At 36.5% G+C, this 21533-nt stretch overlaps 3 protein-coding genes across 7 annotated transcripts in view; all 3 read left to right on the plus strand.

The window, feature by feature from the left end:
* LOC307162534 (oxysterol-binding protein-related protein 7-like) overlaps positions 1-2028 on the plus strand; it is a 272901-nt gene extending 270873 nt beyond the window's left edge. For all 3 annotated transcript variants that reach the window (XM_079877912.1, XM_079877913.1, XM_079877914.1), the window contains 2 exons: positions 740-862; positions 1167-2028. In XM_079877912.1, coding sequence (XP_079734038.1) covers positions 740-862; positions 1167-1275 — 232 coding nt within the window. In that variant the 3' untranslated portion in view covers positions 1276-2028. The remainder of the gene's footprint in view (positions 1-739; positions 863-1166) is intronic.
* Positions 2029-7575: 5547 nt separating this feature from the next.
* LOC307163311 (uncharacterized protein) lies at positions 7576-8752 on the plus strand (the record flags this gene model as incomplete). The annotated part of the gene is made up of 7 exons (XM_079879350.1): positions 7576-7679; positions 7767-7943; positions 8034-8095; positions 8178-8264; positions 8352-8372; positions 8464-8637; positions 8717-8752. The coding sequence occupies exons 1-7, from the start codon at positions 7616-7618 to the stop codon at positions 8750-8752; spliced, it is 621 nt and encodes a 206-aa protein (XP_079735476.1). The 5' UTR covers positions 7576-7615.
* On the plus strand, positions 8414-10710 carry LOC307162477 (putative nuclease HARBI1). Of its 3 annotated transcripts, XM_079877808.1 has the most exons (5): positions 8414-8637; positions 8717-8752; positions 8851-9405; positions 9475-9590; positions 9687-10710. In XM_079877808.1, exons 3-5 carry the CDS (start codon positions 8934-8936, stop codon positions 9822-9824), a joined length of 726 nt encoding a protein of 241 aa, XP_079733934.1. In that variant the 5' UTR covers positions 8414-8637; positions 8717-8752; positions 8851-8933; the 3' UTR covers positions 9825-10710. The 3 variants fall into 3 exon arrangements, with proteins under 3 accessions (XP_079733934.1, XP_079733933.1, XP_079733935.1); XM_079877807.1 differs by having other exon boundaries at positions 8414-8752; XM_079877809.1 differs by having other exon boundaries at positions 8717-9405.
* The last annotated feature ends 10823 nt before the right edge of the window (positions 10711-21533 follow it).

The following is a 21533-nucleotide window of genomic DNA, read 5'->3' on the forward strand; positions in this document are numbered from 1 at the left end:
TTATCTTATCTTATCTTATCTTTTCTTATCTTTTCTTTTCTTATCTTATCTTATCTTATCTTATCTTATCTTATCTTATCTTTCTTAAGAGGCACCACGCACCATGGGAAATGGGTTACAACTGTCCCATTCCTAGTACCAAGTCACTTCTGAAACAGAGACAATGTCAGAAGCTTTTTACCTGGGCTAAAGAGAAAGAACTGGGCTGTAGCTCAGTGGTCCAAAGTCCTCTTTTCAGATGAGAGTAAATTTTATATTTCATTTGGATATCAAGGTCCCAGAGTCTGGAGGAAGAGTGGAAAGGCACAGAATCCAACTTGCTTGAAGTCCAGTGTGAAGTTTCCACAGTCAGTGATTATTTGGGGTGCCGTGTCATATGCTGGTGTTGGTCCACTGTGTTTCATCAAGTCCAAAGTCAATGTAGTCGTCTGCTGACAAACTTTATGGAGATGCAGATTTCCTTTTTCAGCAGGATTTAGCACCTGCCCACAGTGCCAAAACTACTACTGGCTGGTTTGCTCACCATTGATTGGCTGCTTGATTGGCCAGCCAACTCGCCTGACCTGAACCCTGTAGATAATCTATTGGTCAAGAGTACATTTCTCATCTTCCTCTTGACATTTCTAGAATATATGAAAGTGACACTTTTTTAATTAACTTACAAAGTTTTTTTTTTTACTTTTCCTCAATATATATATATATTTTTAGATGCACCTGTAAATGTATATTTTCCTTACAGACTTCTTGAACAGGGTAAAGTGGTGGAAGCTGATAAATGTAAGGATGAAATGGAGGAGAAACAGCGTGACCGACGCAAGGCAATGGCCAAAAGGGGTGTAGAGCATGTTCCGCGTTTCTTTATGTGAGTCTCAATATTTATCCCATATTAAGTTTTTTTTATTTTTATTATTTTTTTTTTTTGGTTCTAAACTCTCACCTGGTAAAATACACTGCGGTTTATTAATACTAAGGTTTATAATTATGTCAGAGGATCGCATAATATATTAATGGAATATTTAGCAGATAATATACTTTTTTTTTTAAATAGCATTGAACTTCTGCATATTCAGAATGAATCAACACAGATGATTCATCAACTAAATACATTCAGGTGTAATTGTAAATGCCTTAATTAAAACAATGAACAAATATTTCTCTTTCATCAGAAAAACCCTAGATCACGCTGGAAGAGAGGTATGGGTGACAAATGGCACTTACTGGAAGATTCGAGAAAATCCAGGATTTGCCAGCACTGGAAATCTGGAATTGTGGTAGTAGTGATATTGGTGAAGTCCTGCGATTTTTGTCCCCCCCAAGTATTCTGTTAACAAAACTCATTAATTTTGGCATAACATTAAGTTTAGTGTATGTATATAATTATATTTTATGTAACACTTGTGAATTTTAGTACAGGACAAAGACTTTGTTCAAAGGCAATGTAGGAATGGAGTTTTAGTGCCTTTTAATCTAAAGTATGATATTCCTCAAGCCATACATTCCTCCTTTTTACTGATAATTTTAAAATAGGATTGTGTCAATCAAAAATATTTTCCATGTTATGTGTAAGGAATATATGTCATAAAAATTATAGTTATTTCTTTCTTGCTTTTTTTAAAAAAACAAGTCTGATTTTTTTTATTTTATTTTTTTTATTGAAAAATAAGGTCTAATGCCAAGGAGTATGATATACTGTACATAATAGTGGGATTAATTCTCCCCAGACAGTAATGGACTTTGGCATGTTACACTTAACATGTACTGATTATGTATTAATGTATTGATCTTAGCTAACTATAGTGATTTAAGTTTTCTATTTCAATAGACCTGTGTGTGTAAATAATGCATGTCTATAATTGCTGTAAGTAATGCTTTTTAACTAATAGATTTAAATGTCTGATAGAAAATGTTGTACGATATCTCTGTATAAAATACTCTGTTTCTGTAATTGCTCAATGTAGTTAACAATGAAACAGTGTTTCTTTTTGGAATTTCAATTAAACCTACTGAAAATAGTTTGGTGAGAAGTGTAATTGAGTTATGTGCATTTTCTTGTATGAATGAATTTCCAATCAGATGAGACTTGAATGAATATTAAATTTGAACAAGTTTGCACTGTAAAGGAGCATTTAAGCATGCCATTTTCAAAGGTAGATGTGATGTCAACAACCTAAAACAGAGGTCTTCAATCCTGCTCCTGGAGGGCCACTGTCCTGCAAAGTTTAGTTCCAACCCTAATCAAACACACCTGAATCAGCTCATCAAGCTCTTCAGAATCGCTTGAATATTCAAAGGCAGGTGTGCTGAAGCAGGTTGGAACTAAACTCTGCAGAACAGTGGCCCTCCAGGAGCAGTATTGAAGACCTCTGACCTAAAATAATGTCTCAGGTTACGTATGTAACCCTGGTTCCCTGAAGGGAACAAGATGCAGCGTCTTGTTCCCTTCAGGGAACCAGGGTTCCTATTCAGTCAGCCATGTACTTTACGTCGGATTGACGTCATGGGGTCTTGCCTGGGCCCAATCACCTCCAAGTAGTAACTATACGAGCCGATGGACATTGGCCAGTCAGATTTGAATGCAGAGTCACACACACGGACATATGGGTATATATATGACCGGCATACTCACTTCATTCATGTTTTTGCTGAAGAGCCAAGACAGGATCCCGGCCATTCAGTGGTGTTTCAGATGACAAATGGCAGGGGTGTAGATTTGAAAATCATGCTTTTCCCCATTATTGTTGAATCACAGAACTGCTTTGCATTCCAACCAGCACGATTGAGCTACAAGGGCGTCAAGTCAAGACACCTTTATTTATATAGTGATTTTTACAATACAGATTGTTTCAAATCAGCTTTACAGATGTGACCCCTAGGGGGCGCTCCAATGCACACAATTTGGACATCTAAACTAGAAAACCCAAACAGTGCTCCCCTTTAAACTATTTAGGCAGGTTGTATCCAATGAAGGCATAGAAATGGGACTGATGTAATCAAATATAATTTTATTAAACACTAGACAATATACTGATTGGCAATCAGAGCAACACATGTTCCCCGTAACTGTAACAGTGAACAATTCTACAATAAATAAATCACAGTGAATAAAAGTCTCATAGTCAGGGACGGACTGGGGCTAAAAAACAGCCCTGGACTTTCTCCCAAATAGGCCCATCATCCGGCCATTCGCCTCTAGCCGTGTGCGACAGACACTATAGCTGATACTATGCCACAATACTGTAGCCCATCAGACAAGGTATTCACAGCAAATAACATCTAAAAACCAATGATGATAATTGGGGATGTGTTTATTAATGAAGCCTCAGCCTTCAAATAAAAACAAAAAAATGTACAATGCCATAAAATACAAATAATGAAATGTCACTGCAGGCAGAAACCCCAAATTACACAAACTTGTAATTATAAAACATATAGTTAATATATACCATGGGGTCCAACCTTTTTGTGTGCGAGGGCTACCTCAAGGGATAAAATAATCTAGAAGGGATTTTTGTTTGTTATTCTCAAAAATATTTATTATACACAGGGGTTAAAGTGGGCCGGAACGGTCCGGAACTGCGTTCCGGCACCTCAGATAAATTAATAAATAAATAGATTCAAATCAAATTATTCTCATCAAATTCAATGATTCTCATCATTCATCAAATCAAAACTGAATATCACCGCCTGGCCCCGCCTTCACAAACACGCTTCCCGAGTCCCGACGTTATGTTCTCATGGTTCTCCTGTCTGATTTGAGTGCATCTGCACCGGTTCACGCCTCCCTTCCCCGCTGAACGCCAGCGATTACTAATGCATGAAATGCACTCACGGTGGTTGAGCGCGGTAAAGTTAGTTTTAGGTTCGATATTCGCCGGACATTTGTTTTCCCTTATAATATATTTTATTATTTATTATTTGATTATATATTATATTTATACCTGAGAATGCTTTGACGCGTTTCCACAGCACAAGGGAACGTCTGCCAATTCCACCAACCAACTGCATACAGTCCAGTCATTATAAGCCAAAATGGGGGTCAACCTTGAACAAATTGCAACAGAAGCAAACTCAACTGATTTTGTTTCCTCAATATGTCCTGAGTAAGGAAAAAAAGCCCCGAGGAATCCCATTAGGGGAAAGTTTAGAAAAAGACCCAAATATAGCCTATTCATAGGCTACACCTATTCATTCTTTTACTTACGTGAATAGGGTAAAAAATCAAGACAAACAAAAAATGTATTACAAGTTTTTTTAAATTGTTTGTTAACATGGACAAACGGTGCAGAATCTAATTACGTATGTGCTAATTTGCATAAATACCACAACAGGTCTAAACATTGGGTACAGCCAATGAAAATGAAAAGACTATCAGTCAAAGTTCAGCTTTAGGAGGGGAAGAATTAGGGCAGAAGGAGACTGAGAGAAAAAGAAAGATGAAGATGAGGAGAGAGCAGGTATTGACAAATAATCTAATGAAAAAGTTTTAAAGCTATTTCTTTTCAATTTTATTTGGCCTTCAAAAGCCCTAAATTGCACATATGTTGGTCAGAGAAATCCAAATTTTCTCGGGGGAGCATGCCCCCGAACCGCTCTAACTATATCACATTTCAGTCAGTTTTGGACTTCTCATTTTTATGTTTAAATTTTCATTGTGAAAAACAAGGTTGTGTTCCATATTGTGGTGTTCAGCAATTTTAACATAGTATCGTCATCATATCAGTGTAGATGGACCAAAATTAAAACATTAAAAGTATTAAATAAGTATTGTGATACTTGGTGCCACAGTGACAATCTTGTCCCAAAAAGTATTGCTATACCACGATACTCAATATGTTGTCCCACGGTGAGTAATTTTTCCCTGTTGCTCCTACACAAAATTTGAGGGTTCCCCCACCTGCCAAATCCCACTTTAACCACTGATTATACACATTTAACATGGTGGTGCTTTTTTATTTGTCACCATCATATGTGAAATAATAAAATATCTTGATATTCTGGTTCAGACTTACAAGCGTTTAAAAAAAAAAAAAATCAACAATTCCTGAAAAAATATGCAAGTAGCCTAGCCTATTTATTGATTTTTTTGTTGATTTTTCTATAAACCTATTGTATGTGTTATCAAAAACAGTAGCTCAAACATTTATTAGGCTATAAATATAAATGCAAAATAAATACATAAACTGCCATAACTTCTAAACAAAAACATTACTGCATAACATTTAATACATTTATACTATATTAATATAACTGCATTTTGAATATGAATATATACAGGCACATTTCTGCCAAAAAGTTTGTTTTACTACAGTTTTACTACAGTTAATTCATAAGTTGTGGAGTGAAATGTCTTCTGACTGGTTTATTCTTGGAACAATGTTTCGCCTGTTTTTTGCGTCAATATGTTGAGAATATCAGCGATGTTTCATCTGGCTTTTAACAAGCTTAAATCACATAGTCATCTGTGGGTTTATAAGAGAAATAGAGAATTCTGCGCTGAATTGAACTGCTTCTCAGTGGATCGCGCAGCTCTGTGTAATAATGTTCGCCAGAGCCATAGAGAGACTATGGCTCAGATGTTCGCGTGATCGAGATCAGCTTTGGCTGCGATTGCTGTTTTTTGGGCCGAGCTAATAATGCGCTGCTCAGATCAAACAAGTTTTGTTCCGCTTTTTGAGCGTTTGTCATTTGATGGTTCTCATACGCAATGCAAATGACATCGTATAATCAAAGACATTTGGGTAATTTTGTAGAGGTAAAAGTGCAAATGTTTAGTTGCACCGGCACGAAAAAAGGTCGCAAAATGATACCATTTAGTCGAGGTCTGGAGCCCCGATTACAGTGGATCGCTATTGGCAAGTTGGGGCTATTTATAGAATGTGTTTAGCGGGCAACTCACAGGCATCACATCGGAGACCACTGCTATATAGCCTACTATAACTTAACTATCCAAATATAATGTAGGCCTAAGCAAATTTAAAAGTGCAGTATAGGTAGCCTAAGCCTTATAAAACTAAGTTTCTGTCAGTGGCTAGTAGGCCGACTCTTCTTCGTCAGTTTTTTTTTTTTACACGTAGCATATAAGTGATCGTATTAGTGCCCCTGCTGTTGGCTGTTCATATTGCTTTATTACATTTTTTTTTGTGCCGACGGCCCTCGGTTTGGACGGCCGTTCTGGACTTTTCCAGAACGCACAGATTGTCAGTCCGTCCCTGGGTACAGGATATAAAGTCTAACAATATCAAGTCTACAGTAAGATGAAGTAAGATGGCGCCGGTGTGTGTGGCTGGCCGTCTACTGCCTGTTCTGTTTGTCTTTATTTTGTTCGTCTCACTCAGGAGGCCTGTTGCACAAAAGTAGAATTAAGACATCCGGGATAAATGACTCAGCTGAGCTCAATGAAGCCAAAACATGTGCGTCCAGGCTTAATTGGTTGCACAAAGACCAAGCCAGGATGAGCAGACACGGATTCATTAAGCCAGGTGAAACCAATCCTGGATAGGTGCGCGCTCACGGCTCACTCAAATAGACCCCGCCACAGATCACAGATTAACTGATTTACCACGGCAACTAGAGCCGCGTACTTTTCCCCGTCGGAAGCACAAATCCTCATGGAGGCATACGAGGAGGTAAAAGATATAATTAAGAAGAAAGGCAACACCGCCACAGTGATAAAGCAAAGAGAAAAAGCGTGGCAAAGTATTGCAGACCGCCTGAATGCGTAAGTAGTGCACAATTACACACTCACCGCTCCGCTGAAACATCACAATTACAATTCAAATATTTAATTCACATCTCCAAAAACGCAGTTGTACTGTAATTATGAAACGGTTAAATTAATTGAAATGCACTGCAGATATGAGTGAAATTGTGTAAAGTAACTCCATCACACTGTATAAAGCTATGATAAATTATTATTAAAGCCTTACATTATTATTTAACGTTACTACGCTCAGTACGGTTTAATCTTAGCCGTTGTACTCTGCTTCTTATGTTGTCCACCGTTTTTTTTTGTGTTTCTCCTGCTTTTATTAATGTAAAGCTGCTTTGACAGAATGAAACAATTGTGAAAAGTGCTATATAAATAAAATTTAATTGAATAAATAGATGAGCTATAATAATAATCACTTTAATTTATATAGCGCCTTTCAAAGGACCCAAGGTCGGTTGCTCACTGCACTGCAAAAATGTCTTTCTTACTTAGTATTTTTGTCTTGTTTTCAGTAAAAAAAAAATATCTAAAAAAAATCTTAAATATTTTCTTGAGCAAAATTACCTAGGAAAATAAGCAAAAAAAATCTGCCAGTGAAACGAGAACTTTTCTAAAATTAAGTGTTTATGGAAAAAGTAAACTTATTTCAAGAGAATTTTTCTTATTATATTGACAGATTTTTTATTTTTTTGCTTGTTTTAAGCACACATTTACTTAAAGTTTATATTTTTTGTCTAAACTATACTTATTTTGCTAGGTCATTTAGCAAATCAAGAAAATACATCTTTATTTAAGATTTTTTTTTTGTTGATATTTTTACTGAAAACAAGACAAAAATACCAAGTCATTTTTTGCTGTGTGTGTGTGTGTGTGTGTGTGTGTGTGTGTGTGTGTTGTAGATTAAACATGAACGGGCCAAAACGGACATGGCAGCAGGTCAAAATCAAATACAAGAACATTCTGCAGAATGGTATGGTCCCTGACTAATATTTAACAAAGCACAAGCATATATTGTACCCAGAAGGTGCCTGCTCACACATTGTCTGTACTGTTTTAGCAGTGAAAAAGAATACCCACAGACAAGGCACGGGTGGTGGGTCACCAAAGGCTGACCTTACCCCAGCAGAGGACATGGCCTTGGAGCTAAATAAAGGCAGGCCCGTCTTAGAGGGGATCCCTGGGGGGAAAGAGACGAGCATAGGTTCCTCCCAAGATGCCACCCGCTTCATTCAAGGTATGTCCTTCCATCTCTACATGGGATATAACCACATTCATATTGAATCAATTTGGACTGTCTGACTTTGGTTTACCTATTGCCTTGCAGTGTCTGGCAGCACTGTGTTCCTGTTAGAGCCACCAGCACAAGCACCAGACGATGCTGATCCAGTGAGTACTCCATCAAAGGCATACTGTAGGCCTGGCATGTCTTGTCTACTAGCTTCAATATGAATCCGATTAAATGTGATAGGGTGAAAGCCCCAGTGCAGCAGCAACAGCACATGATGGAGACGATGATGAGGAGGAGACCATCTCTCTGGATTCCAGAAGGCATGAGGTATCATGTTAAGACTGTGAAAGTACTATTTACTCTACAATGGTGAGGAGTCCTCATCAAAATCAAAAAATCTAATTTCTTTTACAGGACCCAGATGCTATATATACAGTGGGAAAACCAGCCTGGCAACAGTGCGTATTAATAAAAGGACACCACATCCTGCCAAATTCCAGCTGCGCTAATTGTATTGTGTTCACAGAGCTCACAAGCTATCAGAAAGTTGTATGGCAACCACCTCCGGCGCCAAATAGAACTGGCAGACATAGACATTCAGTACAAGAAGAAAAAGATGGAAAATCTTGCACTGGAGTCCGAAATAAAAAAGAGGACAATTAGGAAACTGGACCTTGAAATAAAAAAACTTGAGAGGGAGGTGAGATATGCCTTCAATGTACACTGTATGCTAACTGTAACACAAATGTATTAATCATTATTTTTCTTTCCTCCCCCAGCTCCAAGAAGATGACACAGCTCAAAATAAAAATTAGGTATATTCTCGTAAAGTCAAGTGAGCCATGACATATGAGCTCTTATTGTGAGCACACAGGACGGTGGCATCTTTCTAAGGTTTTTTTTATTTTCCCAGCAATCAGTACAACCAAGTCATCGTTATAAGGCACCGGCCTCTTTTGCCCACCCCCCCAGCACCAGGTGTGGCCACTAGCCTATATGAAGGCCCAAAATTGTGTGTTCCTTTCTGCTCTGACAATGGCATGCCCATTCTTGCGAGATGTGGTGGATGAAGAAGCACTTGTGCTGAGGAGAGCCTTCAGGCGAGAAAGGGTCTTCAGGGACCGGTTGGACCCACTGGCCTTCCCTGATGACCATCTATATGAAAGATACAGGTTTTCTGCAGATGGCATCAGGTATCTATGCAGACTACTGGGTCCCAGGATTAAGCACCGCACTGCACGGAGCCATGCACTGAGTGTGGAGCAAATGGTTTGTGTGGCCTTGCGCTTTTTTGCTAGTGGAGCCTTCCTGTACTCAGTGGGGGATGCAGAACAGCTGAACAAGGCCACAATTTGCCGCACAATAAGGAGTGTGTGTCTGGCTATCAAAGCATTAGCAGATGTCTTCATCTCCTTCCCTGGCCACAGAAGACTCTGTGACATCAAAGAGGAGTTCTATAGGATTGCAGGTAAGAGGATCTACAAATTACAGGACAACTGTTAACACATAGTAGGATACTCATTACTTTGTGTGACAGGTTTCCCCAATGTCATTGGTGCAGTGGACTGCACACACATAAGGATAAAAGCCCCCTCAGGTGCCCATGAGGCCGATTTTGTGAATAGGAAATCCTTTCACAGCATTAATGTTCAGGTGAACATAACTTTTTGATATTGTCCATTGACGAACACTCTGCATTGCCAGTGATGTGCATTGATTGGTGTAATATTCCTCATCTTATGATTTCAGATGGTCTGCAATGCTGACTGTGTGATCAGCAATGTTGTGGCAAAATGGCCTGGCTCAGTCCATGACTCCAGAATCTTTCGGGCCTCTGAAATCTATCAGTGCCTATCACAAGGTAAGCCACACAACCCCTATTTATAACCATCATGGCTGTGTCAAGAATATCACTGTGTTTATGAGGTAGTAATGATGAGATTTTGTGTTGACCGGTGAATTCTCTGGTGTGTTGCTGGGAGACAGGGGGTATGGCTGCCAGCCTTTTCTCCTGACACCTTTCACAGACCCCCAGGAAGCACAGCAGGCCTACAACCATGCCCATGCCAGGACCAGGGCCAGAGTTGAAATGACCTTTGGCCTCCTGAAGGCACGCTTTCACTGCCTTCACAAATTAAGGGTCAGCCCTGTTAGGGCATGTGATATTACTGTGGCTTGTGCTGTCCTCCACAATGTGGCCTGCCTGAGGAAGGAGAGGGCCCCCAGAGTGCCACCAGCCATGGACTGGGACAATCCGGCAATCTTCCCTGATGACGACAGTGGTCGGCTGCTGAGGGACCAATATGTGTTGAATTATTTTAGTTAGTATGTGTGCTTTCAATTTTGGTTAAATATGTCCTGCGGTGGCAGAGGAATTTGGGTTTTTTTGGGTTCGTTTTTTTACGAATTTGGCCTCTTATGATGTTTGTGCGGTATACTGTGTGTAATACAAGGCTGCAGGGAGGCTACTGCATCCATTCATTTGTCTGTTCAGTTGATGTGTATGGATTTGTCCTGCATTTATTTTAGTGTGCAGACATGCAGGGTGTGTTATATACAGACCTTTGAATGTGTATGTATCATTTTGTATAATATGCTTTGATTCTGTGCTTTCCATCTTGTAGAGTCACTGTGACTTCAGTTTCGAAAGGAGCTGATGGTTTACCTGCTTTGTTTTGTCCTTATTCAATAAAGGAACATAATGTTACACATTGTGTTTTTATATTCATATGGAATGTGTATTTGTGTATTTGTTTATATGACAGAGTACTAGGGCCACACTGAGGAAAAAGGATAAAGTCATACATTTATGAGGCTGGTTCTTTCTGCAGAAAAGCTACATATTCTTTTTACAGTTTTGATACTTATGACAATGTGATACTTAATATTCTGGCACATCAGCATGTCTTTGTTTATGAAACCATACTGAAGTACAATTTCACGAAATGCCCCACATCTGTCATTTTAACAACTGTCCTCCTTTAAAACAACTGGTTACAATATTATGACTTGTCTTTTTTTTTCCCTCTGTGGCCCTAATATTCTATCATTTTATATATAGCCTTATAGTCTATGGGAAACTGTAAATTATCTAATGATAGCAACATCATCTAAAAATCATTATTTATCCAAAATGATTGAAATTAATGATCACAAACGTTTAAATAATGACAGTGGGTCTAGTTATATGTGATAACAATGTATAGTGAGCAGTGAAATAACTATTGGTTTCCATTTGTGGTGACTGCTGACTAACATTAGGGATGAGATTAAATAGATCCTGGAATTTAGCCTGGTCTGGAGCAGGCTAGCTCCACAGAATAAATCTCCATGGTAATTTATACCATAACATATCCTCCTGCCCCCTATCCAGCTTTAGTGCAACTGGATTACGGATCAATTGAGCCAGGATCACCAAGATATCCTGGCTTAATCCCTTATCCTAGTTTTGTGCAACAGGCCCCGGATTACGGATCAATTGAGCCAGGATCACCAAGATATCCTGGCTTAATCCCTTATCCTAGTTTTGTGCAACAGGCCCCAGATTTCGTCATGAGTCATTTTGTACCCACCACTTTTAACTTCCGTCCATATTAATTTGACTTATGGTTCGATTTTTTTGACCGTTTTCAGTGGTTATGAGGAGAAATTTGGTAATCATTGTCTGACCCAACAAAAAACATTATAATATTCATTTTATTTTATTTTTCGTGTTCGGATTTATGAGGGAAAAAAACAACGCGTCAGTTCTCGGTTACGGACGTGAGCGCTCTGAAAGCGGCACTAAAAGACTGATTTAAAACTTTCACAGAGACCTCAAACAGAACAGCTGCCTTTCTTTAAATTGAATTTCGTTTTGTATTAATTATATCTTAATTTTAATCAATGTTTCATGAACCAATTGCCTGGATTTAATAAATAAGAAGTAAATAGCAGACAATAGATAATCACGACATGGAGGCGCCGGCGAGTTCGTCTCATAAATGAACCGAAACTCAGCGTATAATGCACATTCACATTCACAGCGTATTTAGACACATTTAGACGCATTCATAATCATTACTTTTACCGGTTCTTTGAGGCAAGCTTTATGCGTGCGGTCGTGCGCTTGAGTGCGGCTATATTACATAAACGCTCATTATCCTGTAGGCTATATAAGTATATACAATGTGCTGGTAAGCATTCGTCAAAAAAAAAAAAAAAAATTAGTAGGCTACAGTTACATATTCTGCAAGCACTCATTTCTCCATAATGATGTAATTTATTTTTTTAATAACATATTGTAGCTGTCAGGCAGAAACCTCTTATCTTGTCATTTTTATTTAATTTCAGAAGTCAACTGTTAATCACCCTTTATATGGATTTTGTGAACATTTAACAAATTGTCAAACTGTTGGCAAGACATCAAGCCCCCTGGGACATTCTAGGACTAACGTGAAAAAATCTGTATGCTTAATCCATTAAGACAATTCAATTAAAATATACATTTATTAGTAAATCATGTAAGGGCAAACAGATGCGCCCAAAATATAAACGCAACGAGTTTAATTTATAGGTTAAATTACACATAAAATGCTTTTAATGGGGCAAGCGCACTAAACGCATCTGAAACAAAACCCGTGTTTACAGCGAGTGAGACCGCGTTAGCAAAGGTAGACGGCCCTTTGAAAAGCAAAAGAAAGCTGATAAAAATGAGAAACCTACACTGAAAAAAAATTGGAGTATAGGATTTACTTAAAAAAATCTACACTGTTACACCTTACCAGGTTTTTTTACAGTAAAATACTGGCAACACTGTTGCCAGTAATATACTGTTAATTGTACAGTTCTTTACTGTAATCTACAGTATGTTACTGTAAAAATGCACTAAATTAAAACTCAAGTTAACTAATTTCACTTGCAGAAACCGACTGCCTTAAATTGACCAACTGTCATTTAAATGTATTAACTCAAATTTATAATGCATAAATAATGTGAGCAAAGTATTACTGTGAACTTCTTTCATTTGAGACCACTAAAAAACTATTGCACATAAAAGATTTCCACTGGACCAGCAACTACACAGTCGCCGCCTGTTAAATAAAGCAACATGCAGCAAATCATAAATGTTTGTAGATCTTCTCCTGGACTGAAGCACAGGCTCTACTCTTCAGCACAATGGTGACCCAAAAAATAAATTTTACAGTAAACTACTGGCAACAATGTTGCCAGTATATACCCGTTTTATAACTTACAGTTTATTACTGTTAAAATACATTTTGTGGGTGTGTCTTTTTATATTACACTGTTAACCCTTTCAACCCCACAGGAAAATCCACACTACAAAGAGTAAAATTAACATTGACGCAGTGTTGCAGTGAGATAATTAAGTGAATATGTTGAATAATAAGTGAATAAGTGAAATAAGTGATTGTTGAGCATTAGTGATGAACACCTGCTGTTAACAAGCAGAATCACTGAAGGAAAGATGAACATAAGAACATAAAATAGAGAAACACTATAACTACAACTACCTTCCAACCATTACACATTATTATACTTATTATTAACCAGTATGACTTTATTTCTGTCATACATCTACAGAAGTTGTTATTGAGATGTTTAATTTAAAATGTTTGGTTTGAAGTTACCATTATAGAGATCAGTGTTTGCTTTAGTTGGGATGCTGACCCTTGACTTTATACCATTAGTTTTTCACTGGCTGAATGAACTGTGTTTTTGCACTTGTGTACACACATGGTTTGTGAATGATTGTGGTTATGTTGATTATAATAAAAAAAATCATTGTATATCCTGTTCATTCACTAAATCTCTTTCAGTATTTAATCCTGTATCAAAAGTGTTACCACCAGTGTGAAACTACAGTAATAAGTTATGATGATAATTTTTTTAACACATAATGCACAGCCTAAAAAAGAAACAGAGCACATCTTGTAGAAACACAGAGATATCAAACATCTGCATATGTCTCTCACCAATGGTGGCAATAATTTATTTTTATTTATTTATTCATGCAGGAGTGCATGCTGGGAGTTTTATACTAATCTGGAACCCAGCCTGCATTGCAACATTAAACTTTTTATTGTCACCATTGTTGAGATTCATGTGCTGATTGTTGATGTCTGTGTGTGTCTAAGATAAGCAGGAGCTCAAAATGTTTTAAAGCACTACATTATTCCAATATTCTTCAGAATAACTGATTATAGAAACATTGCTGCCGCATCCCATTATCCCCCTTACTCTGTCTACTAGGTGATCTATCAACTCTCAATCAGGAAATAACAAACAAAAGGATGCTCCTTGTAGCCCTAGCCATCGCCAAGAAAACTATCTTCTTGAACTGGAAATCCCGAAGCACTATTCACATAACACACTGGAAAAATTTGCTCATAGACTACATCTCCCTAGAATATTTTACACCTCATTACAACTGTATATCGGAACCTCAACACTCCAGATCAGACCTCATCCAACTATTACAAATCTGACACACTCATCCTGAATAATTATGTATTCATTTATTATTATACATTTATACAAGGTTTTAGTAATATTGTGAGTATTTTTATTATTATAATTATTATTGACAGTATGGTTATTAATATTTTCAATATCATAGAAACATTTAAGAGTGATGGAATGATGGCGATGTGATGATAATTTGCTTGATATAAGGACAGTAATGGTATAATGTATATATTAAATGATTAAAATAAATAAATGAATAAATAAATGGATAAATGAAATGATGATGATAATAGTGATATAAATATATTAAATATAAAAATATAACCAATACAAGTCAACACCTAACACATAACACACATGATTTTAATGCACCAACTGCTGATTTTAATGCACTTCACCTTTTTAATGCACCACCTTAGTTTAGGCATACATACAAATAGTAACTGTACAGTGAATGAGAAGAAAGGGAAAGAAAATGAAAAAAAAAAAAAAAAGAAAAGAAAGGAAAAAAAGGGGGAAAAAGAGGGGGAAAAAGAAAGGAGAAAAAAAAAAAAAGGGAGGGGGAAAACATGCACACTGACACAGAAACTAGGAGAGGTGTGTTGGGTGTGCGTCACCTGTGTGTATTATTATTATTGTTATTATTATTATTATTATTGTCATCATTATTACTGCTATTATTATTATTGATATCACTGTCACCGTCATCGCAAAGTGTTATCATCATCGCCATCTTTAGCATTACTATTATTAGATTTAAAAAAAAAAAAAAAAAAAACTTTATTATTACTATTGTTGTTATTATTATTATTATTATTATTACTATTGTTGTTATATTATTATTGATATAACTATTGCAATACAAAATATTATCATCATCGCCATATTTAGTATTACTATTATTACTGTTATTACTGTTGTTATTATTATTGATATAAATGTTGTTATTATTATTATTGTTATTATTGATTTTATCAATATCAATAGCATTTTTTTGTGTGTGTGTGTTAGTATGAGTACCAATACTGTTATTTTTATTATCACTATTATCAATGTTATATATTATTATTATTGATATTACTATTGCCGTCAACACAACTTATCACCATCCTTAGTATCATTATTGTATTATTACTGTCATTGTTATCACTGATATTACTGTTACCGTCATCACAAAATATTATTATCATTATTATTATACATGCTATTACTATTTAAATACTATTTAATACTTCTACATATTACTATTATTATTTGTCGTTGCTGTTTTTTTTTTCTTCTTTCATTACTGTTATTATTACTGCTGTTTTGTTGTTGTTTTTGTGTTCTGTTGTTGTGTTCTGTGTTTACCTTATGTATAATAAAAAAAAAAATAATAAAATAAATATATATATATATATATATATATATATAAACTGCATCAAAAAAAAAGAAACATTGCTGTATTTCACACTATAGATTTACAGATATGATTAATATGAAATACCCATAAATACAAAGCTTATACACTGGTTAAGATCAGAGAATCAGACATGTCCAGGATCATCACAAAAGTCATAAACACCTGATCATCTTTCTCTTTACTTTTTCTTGCCATAACAAATGCGTTTTATAAACTCATAGTTAAAGCAGTCAGAGAAAAAAACTGATATAATAAAGTCAATGGTTCAAGAGCCCAACTAAAACAAATACTGATCTCCATCATGGTGATAATAACTTTATTATTTTCAATTAAACATCAACAACTAAATATCTGTTAATTCTCAACAATAACTTTTGTACGAAAGAAATAATGTTACACTGGTTTGTAAACTGGTTTCACACTCAGTGTGGCTGGAAGTCAGTTGTAGTTTTTGTGTTTCTCTTTTTTCTGTTCTTGTTTCTCTGTCCTTCAGTGATTCTGCTTATCAGGTGTTCATCAGTGTCTCAATTCACTCACTTATTTTCATTCACTCTGTCAAGGGGATTATATTAGTGAACTAATGTAGGGAATAGTGAATGAGGATTGGGAAAACAGCCTCTGAGTGTCGATTTTGAACGCTGTTAATTTACAGTATATTCCTGAAGGCTATTTTTGTTTTCTACGGTATATTACTGTTTTAATGGAAAATGGTATGATATTGTCAGAATTTGGCCTTTTTTTACAGCAAGGGTTAACAGTGTAGGAAACAATTTTCACTCAGAGAATGCTAGTAAATTTAAACAAAATTATCAGCAGCTTTAACTTTATTACTTTTTTCATTGTTATTCACTCTTTGTTTTAGCAATGTTTATAAATATAGGCCTACTATATTTTTGCATGTTGTTGACAAACTGTCCTACACTGAAAAGAAACCAATGTAAATCTTCCTGATTTAATCATATAAAACACAAGTCTAAACACAAGCACCACTCTTCTGAATGATGGTAACCACAAACCTCCAAGAGTTTGTAAACCAATTGTTTGTAAAACATATTTAATGCTAACTTTACTTACAAAAAAAAAAAAAAAGAAAAAAAAAAAAAAAAAAAAAAAGAAATTACAAACCACCCACCCCCCAGGTCTGCCAATTCTTTGCCAACCCCCAATGCTAATCGATCTCCTCTCAGGGAATCAAAAGAAAACCGGTTTTTCCAGTTTTCACCAGCGTGTGGGGTTTTAATTCCTACCCTTGCAGTTCCTTTGTTTAAATGCTATATAAGCAAATCTACTATACATACGCTTTAAAGGGCACCTATTATGCCCCTTTTTAGAAGATGTAATATTGGTCTTGGGTGTCCCCAGAATGTATTTGTGAAGTTTCAGCACAAAATACCCCACAGTTAATTTATTATAACCATTTGAAAATGTCATTTTTGGGGCCTGTTTTAAAAAGAGCTGTTTTGGCGTCTACCACTTTAAATGTAAATGAGCTGCATATCCCCGCCCTGCTGCTGGACCTAGATGATGAAGAGACTCCGGCACAGAATAAACACGAATGAGAATGGACTAAACGTCTCGGAATGGTTATTTGATACATTTATGTACTTACAAAGTTTTAATCGCGTCCCTTTTGCCATTATGGATGTGCAACACACACACACACACACACGAACTGTGATAACGTTCGCGCAATTTTTTGAAACTACACACACACACACACACACACACTACTGTGAAGTACAAACGATTTTTTTAATTTATTTCTTAAGGGGAGGGAGATAGACGTTTATATAGCCTACTGTCTATGGAGATTTATTTACATTTGTAAATGCTGCAAAAAAAATGATACGTGACATAAAACTGTCTGACCTTGTTTGTTGAGACATCCTATGACGACGACAATAAATAGCTTTAGACGCATTTGTTGTTGAACTGGCTGACATCGATTGAAATGACTATTTGCTCAAAAATTATAAAATACACTTACTTTTTCTGGAGGTGACGTTGGATCGCGAACAGTAGGCAACGATCCACACTCTAGGATTAACTTTGACCCTCGTTAACAGTCAGTCAGAAAATGAATCTCGTATTTAGGACGTTTAAGTGGTGCCTTTTCTTCATAAATAAAATCCTTCCGCTGCGTTTTCAGTGGCTCTGATGTCAGTGAAGACTAGTATGTCCATTCTTACATCCCACAACACACTTCTTATGCTGCGTTCACACCAAACGCGAAAATGCGTCTGGCGCGAGTGATTTCAATGTTAAGTCAATGGTAAGACGCGTTTACGCGCGTCTGGAGGTCTTGCGGCGCGAATGAGGCGTTTAGCGCGGCGCGGTAGACGCGAATTCGCCTCATTCGCGCGTCTAGTTCGCGCGAATGACGCGAATTGAGCGTCTGGCGCGTTTCGCGCGTCAAGCGCGAATTGTGCTTTTTGTGCATCACGCGTTTGACGCGAATTCGCGTCTGCCGCCCGAGTTGAAAAATCTGAACTTCTGCGTCAATTCGCGCCGCGTTAACCAATCAGGAGCCTGCCTGCTTGCTACTGTCACGTGGTGAACTGACAGTTTAATGTTATTTTATGTTTGGCCTCAATAAATTATTTAGTAATATGACTAAAATGCACAACAAAGCAAATCTTTAACATAAAAACTCGATTTCAATATGAGAGATAGCCTACTCATTTGTATTGAATGCTATTTATTCCATATCTATTCTAGATTAGCCTATATGAAGCTTTATTAATCTAATGTAAAGACACCAAACACAATTAAGTGTATAAAAACTTTTCAAAAAAATCACAGGACAGGTTTCACTTTTGGAGGCTGGCTCCATTTATTATCAAAACAAAAATAAATGACAGATTAGGTGCGGGAGAGGGTGAACCTCGCGCCGGACTGTACAGCGCGGGCTCGTCATGCAGAGACCACTCGAGGCCGAGGCTTTATACGGCCTACGCTGTCCTCGTCAGCGTCCTCACCGTTAGGTCCACCAAACCTACCTCCTGGAGCAAATTGTGAAACTCCTGAAACCCTCCGGAGGTTTTGGTGGACCCGAGTACAGCGACGATGTCCCCTACGCAGCTGTTTCTGCTCTCCAGAGCATATAAGAGCGGTGACTCTCTCGATTAATGCTAATGCTCGATAAACATCTAAAAAAGATGGCCGCCAACAGCTTTCGAAACTTTCGCCCCCGGACTTCGCCTTTGACGCGCGTGACGCGCGTAAATTTTTTGATTTTACGCGCGTCAATTTCGCTCTTGACGCGCGAATGCACACAAAGTGGTCACGCGTATAACTAGACGCGGCAGGCGCGAATTTTGACGCATTTTCGCGTTTGGTGTGAACGCAGCATTAGGAGACATTACCGGCTGTCGTTGAAACAATGGAGGATGGTGTACATACACAGATCACCGAGGGCGGGGTCTATGCCAAAACCAGATGTCAATCAAATCACGTCGGTGGGGCTTAGCTCATTTCTACGTCACAGTGAGGAAAATCTAGAACAGGGTGTTCTGAGACAGTGCTTATGATTTATTGAGATAGTAAAAAAACTACTGGGTGGATTTTTATCATTCTAGGGTGGTTTTGCTCACACACTGCCAACACACATTTATGTTCAAACACCATGTAAAAGTGAATTTTGCATAATAGGTGCCCTTTAAGTTATTTCAAATTAATGTTTATAACTTATAAAAATAAGTTGATATCGCGTAACTTAATTTGACATATGCTGATATAACCAACTGACATTTACAGCAAGAAATGGAACGTTTCAAAAAATGTTAATACAAAGCATTAAGCCACTTCCTGGCATGCAATCTAATCTACTACAAAAATACAACAAAAAGTGTAACGGTATAACCCGACAATCACCGGACATTTCAATGGACGACCACTTATCATTCAAAATTTTAGTTTTCAGGACAATTATGTTAGGACAACCAAAGGCCATTCAAACAGTTTTTAATCCAAATGGATTTAAATGCAAAATTTAAGTTTTTAGATTTCGTTTTTTTTTTTCGGTTTTAATTGGTTGTGACTGGTGGTTAAGTGGAACTATACTGTAGGCCTATTTGAGTAGACAGATTTCTAAAAGACATTTAAATTGTTAGTTTTATCTTATTTGTCATTGGTCTTTCTCTACTTAATGTTGTTATGTTATGGATGAGTTAAATTTATTTACAGCACATGCTGTTTTATTGATCATTGGAAACTCTGCTGTTTGCTTGCACTTATGCTTAGTAGAACAATATCTTTGCTTCTGACAAGTTTCTGTAATAAATCCGTAAATCAATCACAAAACGTGTTGACGTGTTGGCGAATAAAATTTTAAATTGTCAATTTAAAAAAAGCAGAAACGTGTATAAAACCCGCTTCAATTACAGTTAACAATATCTGAACTGTGCTCTTTTGCATACTTCTAATTTTCTCATGCACTTTGTCTTGTATTTCTGCAATAGATTAATTGATCTGGCCATGTGACCAGACTAACGTAATTTCTGTCATTTCTTTTTATTTCTTTAAAATATTGCTACTTTTAGAAAAAAAATGACATAATTATGAATCACATTATTATGAACAATGAAACTGTGTAAAAATTCGACAACACAAAGAATTATCAAAAGGCGATTAACGCACATCTCAGGTTAAATTAATTACATAAAAAACAGGGAACATTTTGTAAAAGCAAAACTGAACAAAATGCGTAATTAAAATAATTGTATTATGTTTTACCAAATATTTGATACCACTTCCCCATAATGATGTAATTCATTTTTAAAACAACATCTGTCAAACTGTCAATCAGATACCTCTTATCTGGTCATTTTTATTTTATTTTATAAGTCATAACTGTTGATCACCCTTTATATGGATTTTGTGAATATGAATATTTAAAATATTTACAAACTGTCGGCAAGACCTCAAGCCAACCCCGGACATTCTGAGACTAACGTGGAAAAATCTTTATGCTTAATGCATTAAGACAGTTCAATTAAAATATTTATTAAAAATGTAATGGAAATCAGATGCGCGGCATGCGCCCAAAATATAAATGCAACGCGTTGTGCTGCAACATTACCTCACAAGAAATATCTGCACAAGAACAATCACACAAGAAATATCTGCACGAATTAAGAATCTGGGTAAGTCGCATTATTTAAGCCTTTCATTATGTTAGGATGATTTTGTGTATAAAATAAAAAAATACTGCTGGGTTTTTACAGGCAGAGTCACGTATATGCTGTCTGTATATTCGTATTTGATTATTCACGTATATGCGTATAATATGTATATTCTCTGTTGCACTTAGGATAAATGCGCATTGCACGCACAATCATCTTAATAGTTGTACAAAAAAGTTATGCGCTGGCAAGAACGTCACTTTGCTGTTTTAATAAAAGCAATGTTAAATATAGCTGCGAGCAGCGATAACGGGCCCAAGCCGGTGGCACCGCAACCCTGGTGCCTTTAGTTACCTAAAGGCACCGGGGTGGCGGTGCCACCGGCTTTGGCCCATCATCGCTGCTCGCAGCTATATTTATATATATATATATATATATATATATATATATATATATATATATATATATATATTATATTTATATATATTTTTTTATATATATATTATATATGTGTGTATATATATATATATATATATTATATTTATATATATTTTTTATATATATATTATATATGTGTGTATATATATATATATATATATATAT

The sequence above is a fragment of the Squalius cephalus genome (assembly GCF_949319135.1).
Source record: "Squalius cephalus genome assembly, chromosome: 8".
NCBI classification, from domain to species: Eukaryota; Metazoa; Chordata; class Actinopteri; order Cypriniformes; family Leuciscidae; genus Squalius; species Squalius cephalus.